The 13,936-nt window shown below is 57.4% G+C and overlaps 6 protein-coding genes across 6 annotated transcripts; 4 read left to right on the top strand and 2 right to left on the bottom strand.

Annotated features, from left to right (window-relative positions):
* Positions 1-559: 559 nt before the first annotated feature.
* Positions 560-2,345, top strand: VTJ04DRAFT_7270 (uncharacterized protein; the record flags this gene model as incomplete). Its single annotated transcript, XM_069365579.1, has 3 exons — positions 560-1,042; positions 1,144-1,932; positions 2,013-2,345. 3 exons carry the CDS (start codon positions 560-562, stop codon positions 2,343-2,345), a joined length of 1,605 nt encoding a protein of 534 aa, XP_069216599.1.
* A 373-nt stretch (positions 2,346-2,718) lies between these two features.
* VTJ04DRAFT_7269 (uncharacterized protein) lies at positions 2,719-3,899 on the top strand (the record flags this gene model as incomplete). Its single annotated transcript, XM_069365577.1, has 2 exons — positions 2,719-2,904; positions 2,970-3,899. The coding sequence occupies 2 exons, from the start codon at positions 2,719-2,721 to the stop codon at positions 3,897-3,899; spliced, it is 1,116 nt and encodes a 371-aa protein (XP_069216598.1).
* Positions 3,900-4,151: 252 nt separating this feature from the next.
* VTJ04DRAFT_7268 (uncharacterized protein) lies at positions 4,152-5,987 on the bottom strand (the record flags this gene model as incomplete). Its single annotated transcript, XM_069365576.1, has 3 exons — positions 4,152-4,553; positions 4,605-5,181; positions 5,239-5,987. The coding sequence occupies 3 exons, from the start codon at positions 5,985-5,987 to the stop codon at positions 4,152-4,154; spliced, it is 1,728 nt and encodes a 575-aa protein (XP_069216597.1).
* Positions 5,988-6,748: 761 nt separating this feature from the next.
* On the top strand, positions 6,749-7,984 carry VTJ04DRAFT_7267 (uncharacterized protein; the record flags this gene model as incomplete). The annotated part of the gene is made up of 1 exon (XM_069365575.1): positions 6,749-7,984. The coding sequence occupies one exon, from the start codon at positions 6,749-6,751 to the stop codon at positions 7,982-7,984; it is 1,236 nt and encodes a 411-aa protein (XP_069216596.1).
* Positions 7,985-8,447: 463 nt separating this feature from the next.
* Positions 8,448-10,059, bottom strand: VTJ04DRAFT_7266 (uncharacterized protein; the record flags this gene model as incomplete). The annotated part of the gene is made up of 5 exons (XM_069365574.1): positions 8,448-8,530; positions 8,605-9,411; positions 9,490-9,687; positions 9,763-9,836; positions 9,950-10,059. 5 exons carry the CDS (start codon positions 10,057-10,059, stop codon positions 8,448-8,450), a joined length of 1,272 nt encoding a protein of 423 aa, XP_069216595.1.
* A 1,077-nt stretch (positions 10,060-11,136) lies between these two features.
* VTJ04DRAFT_7265 (uncharacterized protein) lies at positions 11,137-13,379 on the top strand (the record flags this gene model as incomplete). Its single annotated transcript, XM_069365573.1, has 2 exons — positions 11,137-11,390; positions 11,456-13,379. 2 exons carry the CDS (start codon positions 11,137-11,139, stop codon positions 13,377-13,379), a joined length of 2,178 nt encoding a protein of 725 aa, XP_069216594.1.
* Between the last annotated feature and the right edge of the window lie 557 nt (positions 13,380-13,936).

Below are 13,936 nucleotides of genomic sequence, written 5' to 3'. Positions count from 1 at the left end.
TCAGCTACGTCATATATGTGTTGACTGCTTCAACCTCCATACAAACCGTCGTCGTAAATGGTTAGGAGCTTGCGCGGCCTTGTGCTGGCTCGCATGCCGTCCGCAACCAGTGTAACACGAATCGCAAATGCATGGGACGTAGTCGCACCCCCAATGTACGTACGTCTTGCTGACTGCATTGCTCTCACTTCAAGCTATTGAGCGTGGTAGGCACCAACGTCACAAGTTCTTCTCGCAAGAAGTTATCCCCCGACGTATGTTGGTTGTGCACAGGAACCACGCTCTGGTACCGAGATTCCTGGAGGAACACAACACCGAGGAGTTTGGCATTCTACTCTGAGTTGGCTGTCGGTAGAAGTAAAGGCTCACAGAAAAAGGGGTTCTATGGCTAAGACCAAAGTTCCCTCCTCGGACTTCGGGCAAATGAATTCATTGACAGGATCGGAGTCCGATTCTTATATTTAAGTATATAAAGTCAATTAGTTTTTCATTGATCTAGATATTCGTAGCTTCATATCCCAGCACATCTATGCCCCCCTCCTCCATCCCCTCATCAAGCATGACTGGCCCCTCCCTCTCAACGGCGTGTACGCCATCCACATTCACCAACCTCACCCTCTTCGGCGGGGAGGTCCTCTCCATCTCCGCATCCCTCATCACCAACTACACCGGCGTCGCGCCTGAAATCCTGCGCCTGTCGGCGCCCACCACCGTCCTCAACGGTGCTGACTTTTGCAACGTGACCGTTGCTTACACGCACCCGGGGCAAAATGACCACATCACCGTCGAGACGTGGTTGCCGATCGACAACCCCGAGTGGAACGGACGTCTGCTCGCCGTCGGCGGCGGGGGCTGGTCCGCCGGGCGGTTCGATTTCTCGTACGGCGCCATGGCTGGTGGGTTGGCGGACGGGTTCGTGACGACCACGACGGACGGCGGGGTGTCGACGGGCCAGGACCCGACCGTGTGGGCGTTGAATAGTCCGGGGAATGTTAACTTTTTGGATCTGCATAACTTTGCGTCGGTTTCGTTAAGGGATCAGGTGCGCAATCCCTTCTTAAATGAATGAATGGCTTCCTCACCCGATGGCGAAGCACGACCACACCTTCGTGCGACAGAGATGCTCACTATTACCTGATGCAGGCCATCATCGCCAAATCCGTCACCGCCTCCTTCTACTCCCGCCCGCCCTCCTACTCCTACTGGACCGGCTGCTCCCAGGGCGGGAGGCAAGGGATGATGCTCGCGCAGCGCTACCCGGACGCCTACGACGGCATCGTGGCCGGCGCGCCGGCCCTGTGGCTGACGCTGGTCGCCGCCTCGTTGTACTGGCCACAGCAGGTGATGAAAGACCTCCAAGCCTGGCCGTACGGGTGCGAGCTGGCGGCGCTGCAGGACGCAGCCATCGCGGCGTGCGACGGCCTGGACGGGTTCGATGACGGCGTCATTGCAGCCGACGCAGATGAATGCCTCGCCGTGTTCGACCCGTTCGCGCTCGTCGGCACAGCGGTGGAAAAGTGTCCCCAAGCAGGCAACCGGACGGTGGAAATTAGCCACGCCGCGGCGATGGTAGCGAATGAGACATGGCATGGACCGGTGTCGGCGAGGGGGAAGAGGATTTGGCACGGCCTACTGCCCGGAGCTGATATTGGGAAAGAGACGGACACCGGCTTGGGATCGCAGGGGGTGGCGGCGGTGAACTGCAGCTCGGGAACGTGCGTGGGCAGCCCGCACCCGCTGACGCCGCCTTATTTCTCGCATTTTCTGGCGCTGGGTGATCCGAGTTTCGATCTAGCGACGATGACGCGTGATGAGTTCGACTGGCTCGTCCATCTGGGCCATCAGATCCTTGGGTCTGCACTGGACACGAACGACCCAGATCTGACACGGTTCCGGGATGCTGGAGGGAAACTGATTACCTGGCACGGCTTGGTATGTCCTTCAACCCCACCTCATAAGCCCCTGTTGTACATACATCAGGTACTATGTAGTAGGACTAACATTTGTCACAGTGGGATGAACTCATCCCGTCCAAAGCTACCCGGGAGTACTACAACGAGGTCAAGAGCGAAGTGCCCGACATCGACGGCTTCTTCCGGCACTTTGAGATCCCGGGCCTGGCGCATTGCTACGGGAGGAGCAGCGGCCCTCCGACAGGCTTGCTCGCCCAGCTGGTGGAGTGGGTTGAGAACGGCACAGCGCCGGCGCAGAGCTCTGTGAAGCTCACCGTGCCGGATGGTAGTGTTCACGAGCGCATCATCTGCCCGTACCCTCAGAAGGCTGTCCTTGGTCAAGGGGGGAGGTGTGAGGATCCGGCGAAGGAGAGCTGTTGGTCTTGTGCCTAGGTGTGACGGATGATGTCCAGACCGGGCAACATGTAGAAATAGTTAAACTCTCATCTCTGCGATAGGGCCATCTTGGATTCGCATGTTCTCGCCATGGAGTTGGTGGTGTCGTCGTGGTGTGGCTGGCGAATGTGGCTAGTGAATATTGCATCTGAAACTGCCTGATCGGGCAAAAGCCGCGAGACATCGCGGTAAGTTACGTAAAATACATCGTAATCTCTGTATTGCCTCGGCTTTTCCACAATGCCCATTCACTCACTCGCCTCACAACACCACAACCTCATCTTCACAGCCCATTCGGCCCATATTCCTTCCAGTCTCATAGGCCTCACTCCTTAGCAGGTCTATAGAGTAGCCCTTCATTTTTCTGACCATGTCGCCCCAACTACCACCTGTTGAGATTCCCAAAATCGCCGACGTCCTCAAACACCCGGCATATCACACTTCAGTATGGAACCTTGAACCGGACCGCAAGGGCCTGACTCCTGTGGCTGAAGGCCGCGGCGGCCCGATCAAAATCTCATGGGAGATCCACGGTGTTGGGCCCATCAAGCTGCTGGTACGTATGGTTTACCTGCCAGCTCCCTTCTCACTCACCCCGTTCACTCACTCATACAATCGCAGTTCATTATGGGCCTGGGCAGCTTCAAATCCGCCTGGCAGCGCCAAACCCTGCACTTCGGCCACAACCACCGCGACCAATACTCCGTCCTGATCCTCGACAACCGCGGCATGGGCGAGAGCGACAAACCCCTAATGCGGTACAGCACGTCCGAAATGGCCCGCGACATCGCCGAGCTCCTCGCGCACCCCGACGTGGGCTGGATCCCCAGCTTCCCACTGCCCCCCTCCCCATCCCGCACTGTTCACGTCGTCGGGATCTCCATGGGCGGCATGATCGCGCAGGAACTCGCCTGCCTCATCGGCCCGGCCATCGCCTCCCTGGGCCTCATCTGTACCGCCGCGCAAATGGAGCGCACCCACCCCTTCCCCGAACACCTCGCCCGCCGCGCGGCGCTGCTGGTGCCCAAGAGCCCGGACCGCTCGGTCGCCGACGCCGCGCGGAACATGTTCTCGCGGGCGTGGCTGGCGTCGCCGACGGACGATGCGGTCCTGCCGGACCTGGAAACGACGCCAAAATGCCTGCCCGCTCCCAAGGAAGCGAATTCCGACGGCAAGTATCTCAAGTTCAACACCAACGCCGAGCGGTTCGTGGCGCAGGAGATGATGAAGCGAATGGACCCGAACCGCGGGTTCACAGTCAAGGGGTTTTTGCTGCAGCTCATCGCATGCGGGTGGCATCGCAAGACGCCCGAGGAGTTGACGGCCATGGCGGACGCGGTCGGGCGCGAGAGAATCTTGATCATGCACGGCACCGAGGACGGCATGATTAGCTTGCCTCACGGAAAGAAGTTGATTGAGACAGTGAAGCCGGCGAAGGGGATTATTGTGGAGGGGATGGGTCATGTGCCGGCGGTGGAGAGGTGTGAGTGGTTTAATGAGACGATCGAGGAGTTGTGTAAGGAGGGTGAGAGGTTGAGTGGAAGGGCGTGAAGGGGTCCAGGGAAAGGATATGGCATGAGCAGGATTTCAGGAAGCCAAGGCATAGTTTGGACGAATGTACGACCGTTCAACCTGGACCAGTGGAAAGCTTAGATCTCACGAAGTGGCCGAGGAAATATCCTCCTGCCGGGGAGTCCATTTTTAACATAACTACCTGACAGATTCATCCTAATAGAGACACTTTGAGGAACCGATACTCCCACCCAACGCCCCATGGCGTGCGGATAACTCCATTCGCTAGGACTATAGCATGACGAATCCCACGCCGCTGGATACAGACTCGTCCAGCTGGTTCCGCTTGTTGACGCCGCCGTGGATGGGATTCGCCTTGTAGTTGAAGAGGTAGTAATGCAGCTGGCCGTCACCAGGGCCGAATTTCTGCTGCTCGAGGAACAGGGAGTTGTCCATCAGGGACAGGGCGTTGAAGACGTCAAAGTCCTGCTTCTTCGCCAGGACAAGAGCGTCAGCGATCAGGGCGTTGAGGCGCGCCTTGAGCGCCAGACGATCGTTGGGCGCAGTAAAGGCCACTTCGGTTCCGTAATAGAACAGGTAGGCGGCCTTGATCGATGAGTACTTCTTGGATTGGATGACGGAGGACTCCAAGCAGTAGAAAGAGAAGAAGTCGGTTATCTTCCCACTTTCGTTCTGGTACATGTGAGTACATCTGTGCACTTGAAACAAGGAACAACCACTCACCTCAACAACATACGTCCAAACGACCTGGTCGCCGGGCGCGTCCTTCTTGTGGAGCAGCCAGTGCTCCACCTCCTCCCGAGTCCACACTGGCGTCAGATCGAAGCGCTTGAGGTAGCGTTCCAGCAGGTCCTGCACGGCATCGAGGTCCTTCGCCTCCATTTCGCGCAGGCCCGGGGTTGATGTCTTGTCCGGCACCTGGAACTTGCGCGCCTGGTACTGCGGCTTGCTGTTGGGCGGGCACGGGCTGAACCCGACCTCGTACAGCTTCATCCAGTTCAGGGCGCGGTGATAGTACCTGCACGTGCTGACAGGCCTGGGAAGGACGATACCACCGGTGTAGATGGCCTGCCAGACCCCGGTGAGGTTCACGCGACGCGTAATCTCCTTGATGAGGACGGGCGCGAGGCGTTTGCCCCGGAGCTTCTTGTGAATGCAAAGAAAGTTGACCTCGGAACTCTTGATGATCTTGTCGCGCACGCGCATGTCGGTGGGGATGGCCGAGATGAAGGCGCACAGGGTGTTTCCGCTGCGGATGCCGACATGCCATTCCTTCTTCCATCCGGGAGACAGCAGAGACCTGACTGAGTCAGCGAACGTCGAGACGCCGGCATGACTTTGACTTCCACACACTTACCACCGGAGCAGCTCTTTCGAGTACTTGAAACGGAACATGGCCTCATCATCCTCGACGTAGTGGCCATAGAGCAGCTTCTCAACCTCCTCCAGCTCGGAATCGTTGGACAGATCCATGGTGACCCAACGGAATGGCTCCAGGGCCAGGGGTATCGGCTCAGTCGCGATGTCCTCAATCTTCTGGATCTTGAGTGGCCCCTCCTCAATGAGCTTCGGCTCTGGCTCGTCAAACTGCGGTACGGGCTGTGTGCTCCAGAACTTGTACGACGCCATGTCCTTGCGGTTCTTCCCACTACTGGCGAGGCCGGTCATGATGTCTTGAATTTTGAGCTTCTTGAAAGCCTCAATGGCAGCCGCCGTCTTGTCCGCGGAGGAGGCATCGCCGCCGAGAAGCTCGTTCGCAAGCGCCGGGTTCAGGGCAATGAACTCAGCAATCTGCTGCGGTGTTAAGCCCTCCAAGGCCTTCTTAGGATCCGCCTGGACTTGTGCTGCCGCATCGGCGGCCAGGGCAGCGCCCAATGCCTGCTTGGCCTTCTTTTTCTTCCCCTTCTTCTTCTTTTTCTTTGGAGCTCCCTCTGTTGTGCCGGCAGGTTGTTGGGTTCCGGCGTCTTCGGCTTCGGAGCCGGACTCGTCATCGGACTCGGCTTCGGCAGCAGCGCCGGCCTCTTCGCTGGCTTTGGCCAGAGTTTCGGCGGCTTGTTGGGCGCTGGCCTCTTGCGCCGGGTCGACTGGTTTCGATTCGTCCGCCATGTTTACAGGGAATGATGGTTGTAAGCTGGAGAAGGGGGGTTGTTTGCCAGCCGAGCCGGGGAAACGGTCCTCAACGAGTCAGAGTTGTTGTCTTTTGTAGGTGCGGCTGACAATTGTTGTTGAGCTTGATGTCGCGGGGCATTGGGACGGACGGGAGCTCTGGCGGGGCAACCACCCGTGGGCTGCAGCATCCGTTGGGAACCCCACCACAACCCCTGGACACTGCTTACTATGCAAGTCCAACCCTAACCCCAAATTAACAGCGGGTGGTTGCCATCTTCGACCTTCAACCCTGGGGTTTGAGGTCAACCCTCGCTCAGGGACCTCCAGGTTGAGAAGATGATGGATTCTACGTGTTGCCTGCCTAAATGCCAGGTACCTTGGTGTCTTATTTATATGTTTATGTGTCTACTCTCTTGCTCGTCGGATGTGTGTAGCAAGAGCGCGGAACTTTACTTCGGTCCTGATGCTGTTGGCTCGAGGAAAGCGTGAGGCAGCTCGCCCAACCCATCCCGCGATTGGCATGGTTCCATGCTGCGCCACGGATGTTGCTGCCTGAGCCCCTGGGCCGATCGCGTCCTCACAACGTGAACCAACTCACCTTCCCCGCGTGTCGGCGCCCGTTTAGGTTATTTACTTGAACACCTCACACTTTTTCCGTCCGTCCATCTTTTGTCATCCATTCTGCTCTGCACTCTTCTTCATTGTCCTGTCACTCGTTTCCATCTGTCCTGCTAGGTCCCTACTTTACTTTTACAGCAATGGGAAAACCTGATCCTCCAGCCCCGTCTGTCGGCGCCCCTGGCGGGAGCGGCTCTAGCAACCCAGGTTCCTCATCACGCCACACAGACATTCCCCTCCAGCCCAGTCGTCCAGTTTTGACCGATGAAGATGTCCCGGTGCTGCGGCCCGATGATTTGCCGCCGGCATACTCAGACATTGAGAACGGCCCCGATGATTCCAATGGCCCGCGCGCCCCCCTACTCGGAGATTACCCTTGGGAGAGGCCGGGCAACACATTTCCCTACACCCGCCAACGCAATATCGACGACGATGGCAACATCACCTTCGTAAGCAAGAACCTTGACGAGGATCCGGCCCTCCTGGAGCAAGTCATCACCTTACTCGCTCAGGAGGCTCCGCGCCCGATGATCCGTATCCACGGTTACCACAACGAAACAGTCCGCGAGAAGAACAGGACAGAAACCAAGCGAGTCACAGACTTTGATGTTCACGTCGACCTGCGGCCGTACCTCTTCTCCAACCCGCTGACGGGCGCGTCATGGGGTTCTCTGCGCACGGTAGAAAACTACGAGAAAGCCCGTCGCGGCACCGTCTTCCGCACGACCGCCCCCGGCTTCCGTGGTCCCACCGCCGAGTACATCCCCCCGCCCAGTCTCACTGAGTGGTGCCACCGCTACTGCGCGAGCAGTGCGGCGCTCAAGTGCTTCACCCTGCGACGCCGCATGACCGGCTTCGATAAGGCGCATATGATTGACCTTCTGAGCAGCCTTGTGCGCTCGACAAACTACCGGGGCAAGATCGACATCTCTTTTCCCACTCAGGGCGAATACGTTTATGTCATGAACGACTGTTGGATCAACCGTTGGCGGGCGACAACATGGATTCGGTGGATCTTCTACCTGACTTTTCTGTGGATCATCACCTGGCCGGTGCTGTTTTTCTCAACCAAGAAGTATGAGGTTGCAGAAGCGCAGTGGCCATTCTCCGTGCGCGTAGATGAGGGGCAGGTTGAAGCCAGGAAGTATGTCAGTCTGTCGGAGGACCAGTTGTATAACGTCTGGGCACGGGCCATTCGGCGCGCGGTGCTCGGTCACCGGCAGGGGACTCTGACGCAGCAAGATTTGATCCGGGCCGAGACGGAGCCGGAGGAGGATTTCACCGGCCTGCTCGGTCGTGCGTCAAGGATCGTCAGGCAGACAGTGAATGCCATGACGATCAACGATACGCACATTGGCTGGGGTTATGACAGTTGAGGATCGGACGGGCTGTTTTCTGTCGCCATGGGCGCAGTGTTTGGGCGAGACGGTGCGTCAGGCCAGGTTTCTTTCTCGATTTGTTTTCTTTATGACGTCTTTATCTCAGTCCGCTCAGACCGTTGAGGGCTTCTTTTGTTTGGGTTATTGTCTATCCGAGTCGATCCTCGCCCGGCCGAGACTCTTCTATGTTGTGAGAAGAAGTTAGTATGTTTTCCGAGATACCTGGGCGTTTTGGGAGGCAATGGTAAACCGGGCCAGATTGTTTATTGCCCAGAACTTAAATATCAGTAGAGTACGACGTAAATATCAACATTCAGGCTACCAGGCATTGGTAAGACCACGTATAGATCGAGAACAAAACCTTGGGTATAGTACGTTGAAGATGTCATCAATACCGCATCAGAAAGACGTATCTGGTCGCAACGGCCCACTGCCTCATCTCAAACTTCCTTCCTCCCTCTCAGACACCCAACCCATCATCATTGTCGAATGACCGTGCAATGGCGAGCAACACCTCGGCCGACCTCAACACCGCATTGTGTCCTGCAAATCCGTCAGTCAACCGGCATTACCAAACTCAATCCCAGACTCCGCATCAACTCAACACAACCACTTACCTCCATACGGAACCAACTCCTGCCTCACAACTATATCCCCCTCCCTCCACTCCGCCACAAACTCATTCTCTCCCCTGACCACCGTCCTCCGCTTCTTCTCCGTCTCAAACCACCCCTCCCCCTCTCCCCAGCTCGCGCCCACCATCCCCTCCACCGCCGCCCTAAACAACCTATCATCCTCCCACGGCGGGATATCCCGATCGTTCTTTGCGTGGACCAAGCTCAGCCTCAGCCTCCCGCCGCGCTCTCGCACCGCGCGCGCGATGCGGCGCCACCGGCCCGCGCTGTCCCACTGGTCGACGACCCACGACAAAAGCTTGCGCAGACCCCACGGCCACGCCCAGCCGAGTGGGCGGAGGATGGGCAGCACGCCGCCGATGGCGTAGTCGCCGAGCATGTCGGGGAGGGAGGAAAAGGCTGCCACGAGCACGATGCCGGCGAAGTTCCATTCCTTGGCGACGGAGAGGTCGACGGATGAGGAGGATGCGGTTGTTGTGGAAGACAAATCGGAGTCGGAGTTGCAGCTGCTGCCGAGGAGGAGGCGTTCCATCACGGCAGCGGTGACTGCGGTCCCGAGACTGTGGCCGACAATGACGATCCTTTCCGGCGGGACGCGCGCGGTTTCGACGGCCCAGCGGACGGCGGCTTCGGCGTCAAGCGCCAGCCCCCGTTCGGTGGGAGTGCCCGTGCTCAGGCCGAAGCCGCGGTAGTCGATGGCCAGCACATGGTACGGGCTGTGAGGGCCGGTGAGGGAGCGGAAGTGTTGCGGGCGGTAGCCTTGGGTGAGTTGGGCTGCGTTTCCGTGGACTGGTATGTAATTAGGTTGGTATCGAGTATGAGGTCAAAAAAGGGTTGGTTGGGTGAATGAAAGGGGAGAGTGCTCACGGCTGATGACGAGCTTGGCATCAGGGTCTTCACGGAGAAGACGGAAGTTTTCGGTCGCGGTGATGTCGGGGGTGAAGCCCCTTGGCTGGGAGGAGAGGGTGGATTGGTGCTTTGCGTAGACCGATAGAGGGAGAATATGCCAGGCGTAGAGGCTTTCGCCGTCCGAGGTGGCGATGCGGAAGGGGGTGACTTGATTTTCTAAAGGCCATGACATGAGATTCAACCATTTGGATACCGGCTGAGGAGGGATGAGAAATCAACAATTCAACTCACTTGCGAAGCCCCATTGTTCAGGTTTGTTGATGTCTTTCCACCAGAGGGTGTGGACCTTGTGAGCATAGACAGCGCTGTTGGTGGTCAATAAGAGTCAGGTCCCATCAACACGTAATCATCAAAACCCAGGCACGTCGGGGCGCTGAATTGACAGTGAAATCGAAGGGCAGATAAACTTGATACTTACTTTCGTTGAACCCAAGGAATGGTGACCAGCCCGAGGAAGCCGAGGTACAAGACCAAGGGCAGGCCTACAACAAGGCACGGCACGAGAATGAAGGTTGAACTCGTTGCCATGGTTGAGGGCTTCAAACCCCGACCTGGATGTTTGAGTTTGGACATTCCAGGGATATTGTTGAGAAGATTTGCTACATCCAACTTTTTGTTCCTTTATGCCACCTCGCTCAGTTAGATAATCTTCCAAGCGCCTAGTCTGTGAAAGTGTGCCTGAGGTTGGAGTTATGGCGAGCCAACCAACGGGGATATGGAGCCTGTATCACCGAAGGGGCCCCCCATCGCGCAGCGACCAATGCGCCAAGGAGACAGGTCGGATAGTTCCGACAGCTCCAACGACAACACAACAGCCCAGCTCGGTTGGGCCCGGAACAACCATGAGCACAATGATGCTGAGGCCGGTCTCGTGATTGATTCTGTCCATGAGATTGCTGATGATAATTTTCAGAGTCAATTCCCGGGAGATGGGCCGAAGTAAATGGCAAGTACTTGTGCATACATACAATGCAAACCTCTATCACATGCACAGGGGATACATGAGGTGAATGCAATCCCTTGGAGATTGTCCTGAGAGGGTGGGAATTTACCAGTACAGCGGTGACTTGGAACCCTAATTGTAATGTATGTATGTACAAATATTGAACCCAAGAAGAACTCTTCATACCTACAGCCAAGTTGAGACGAGGCTGCCACGGATGAATCAGTCTCTCACACTCAACCGTCGCTGATTGATGCTCTCATCTCAGCGCGCAGCTCGCCGTGTCGATCCGCAGTCTTGGCGTTTTAGACCAATCAAAAGCCCCAGCCCATCATCTGCCAGGGCCCGAATCAGCTAGCGCGGACGCGCGCAACGTCCTTTCAGAGCCCCGTCCATTTTCTTTCGGGTCTTCTGTCCGTTCTTGCTCCTCCAAGAAACAGCTTCCTGCACTTTACCCTCTGCAACCTCATCAACTTCGAAACAGCGCACCGAGCACGAGGCCATCCGAACCCCCCGCTCTCCCACCACGTGGGCGCACTCTCTCGCGAACGCATTCCTTGGAATTGGCCCACTTCGTCACCAGCCTTTCGGCCTGCCTCATGATTTCATGACGGCTGCCCTTGTAACGCGACGCACGCCGCGCCGGTTGAATCCAACACGTCATGGAGAAGAAGAGGAAGTTGCCGCCTCGCGCAGCGGCCCGCGCCGAACAGGCCGCTAAGAGGAGGACCTTGACGCCGCCTCAACGATCCGAAACTCCCACTCCTGCACCTGCTCCAGAACGAGATCCGACGCCTGTCGAGGAAGCTCCCCCGCCGCTCCCCACGTCCATCACCCCAGGCAAACCCCTGCCGACCGTTGAGTCCCCTCAGCCAGACGATCTATCCAACGCCGAATATCAAACAGTAACCGAGAGGTACGACTCTCTCAAGCTCGAATCAGGGAGGAGCATCTTGAGCTTAGGTACTGACAGTCTTGAAGTGGCGTCCTCGCAGAATCGCTGTCGCGCTCACGTCAGAAATGGACCATGGACGGAATTTTCGAGAAATATTGGTCCAAGCCGACAAAGAAGAAGGGTGTTGTGATTGAAGAACCCAACAACCCGCCCAAAGACAGCATGATGAAGCTGGGACAGGTGACCATCACCGTTGAGCCTCACGTCTTTGAGGCCACCATGTTCGCCGTCAAGGATCCAAGACCTCCGCCACCCCCAAGCTCCGAGCGCCCGATTCTGCAATACGGACCTCCGAATGGGGTGCTACCGCCGTCTACTGCGCCATCGCCGGCCCCGACACCGGCCACACCAGCATCGGCCGCAGATCCCTCGAAACCACCGGGCGCTTCCGATCCCAAACCCGCTTCGACACCATCTTCAAATGTCCAACAGCCCGGGCCGCAGTCAATACCAGGCAGCGCAAAGCAAGGTCCGCCGATCCCCCCGCTCGCTTCTAAGCCGGTGCCATCGCCAAGGGGCCTGGAAGGTGTTTTGGCGCCGACGCCTGCTGCGCCCGTGCCGACACAGCCCTCGTCGGGCGCTTCGTCACAAGCACCACCTCCAGGTCAATCCCCGAGTATCGCGCAAGGGCCGGGCGCTGTTAATGCTGCGGGAGGAAAGCCCGGCCAGATTCCCTCGGCCTCAGATCCTATCATTCTCATGCTAGCCGACACAGCTGGTTCGGATCCGTTACTGCGTGAGTTGATGAGGCGGGTTGCAACTGGTGCCGCGCCCAAGCACGAGTTGGAAAGGTTCCAGGCCATCGTGGATGCCATCACAGCTGAGGCTAAGCGAACAGGAGTAACTGCGCCTCCATCCGCCGAAAAGCTGATAGTCGACGGCAGGACGGTCCAGTACTTTGCCAATGAAGTCCATGCAATCCTGAAGATTGTGCTGTTGTCCAATCCAAAGGAGACGGGGGCTTCTCTCCGGCCACCACCTGGGAGCGACCCGCTGGTGGTGGGATTAGTAAGGATAGCGCTTGACGACGCGCAGACACGCGACATCGTGTACCGGATCGCGACGAAGAAGCCGCAGTTTGCGGACCCGACAGACCTCAAGATGGTTCTGGACAAACTTCACAGCAAGTTTTCTCGAGACAGGGAACGGCTCCAGAGCGCCTCCCCCGCTCCGACCAAACCTACGACCTCGACCGTCAACGGCCACGCAGCTCCAGCTCCGAGCACAGCTCAGCAGTTCGGGCCACCGTCTCAGACCTCACTTCGCTCCAAAGGACCGCCGCCTCCTCCCAAGCCCGACATCTCGGCCGTGGTGTTCGAATTCGCAGGCGGCACCGGCGACCGCTACCTGTTCCCCAAGTTCAGCATCCTCGAGTATGTGCCCACCCCGCAGGGCCAGCAGGTGATCGCCTCGTTCTTGCTCGTGCGCAAGGGCAGCCAGGCAGAGTACCCCATGGCCGACCCGTCTCTCGACTACTACCAGCCCTTGACCATTCGACTCTTCACGCCGTCGGGCCGACACCTCGAGCATCTCGCCCGCGTCGTGGCGCCGCAGGATGAGGTGCACAGATACATGAACGACATCATGACGCGCATGACCCGCGCCGAGTACATCCTCCTGGCGATGCGCCTGCCGCGTAAGGGGGCGGCGCAGTCGGATGAAGACGGGGAAGCACCCGAGACGAAGGCGGGGAAGGAAAAGGACAAGGAGAAGGAGAAAGAAAAGTACAAGGATAACGCGGTGGAGACGCCGCCACCGCAACAGCAGCAGCAGCACAAGTCGCCGACTGCTGCGGGCCCGCTCAAACAGACTCATCTTGACGTCTTGTGGACAAAGAAGGCCACAAGGCCTGCCGCCGCGAAGGACTCGACGTCCTCTGGCCAGGAGAAGGATCCGGCGGATGAGCAGTATCAGAACTTTATTGCTTCGGTGAGCAAGAAGGATGCGTAGGCGGTTGATGTGTCGTGGGTTGCTTTTATTCTTATTGGGGGGCTCATGAGTGTAAGGCTTGGAGATTTGTTTTATTTTTAAGGGGAGGCAGAGGTTACGAGATGCTGGGCAAGATGGGCCAGCTTCATTCTACGTTGTGAGTCTTCTGGTGCTGTGGGAGGATGAGACATTGTGCCTGGCCTGGAGTTTGATCAAGGTCGTTCGGTTTTTTTTTGGCGGGGGGGACGGTTTGACGAGGACTTGGAGGGACTGATTACCCTTGTTATTATGTTAGTTCCAGAAGTCATTATGTGATTGTAATGAGAACAGAGGGCGTGGAGAGTTTGTGGCAGTCAGGTACCTGAGTTGGGGTTGTGTTCTTGGACTTTTATTAGTTACTAAGAAGGCGTGGTGGTGGACTGGGATGGATGAATGAGACAGCGGAGTTTTATGGGAATGGTTCAACCTCTGGTGCTTTTAATTTGGATCGATGTGTTGTGTTGGTGATTGTTTGTAGTGCAATGACTTGAACTTGCAGAAGTGCTAGAGACCGAGACTGCTTGGGGGTATGACTCCAA

Source organism: Mycothermus thermophilus (genome assembly GCF_041956435.1).
Source record: "Mycothermus thermophilus strain CBS 625.91 unplaced genomic scaffold VTJ04scaffold_5, whole genome shotgun sequence".
NCBI lineage: Eukaryota > Fungi > Ascomycota > Sordariomycetes > Sordariales > Chaetomiaceae > Mycothermus > Mycothermus thermophilus.
Note: the sequence above shows the minus strand (reverse complement) of the source record. Positions and strands in the feature narration are given on the sequence as shown.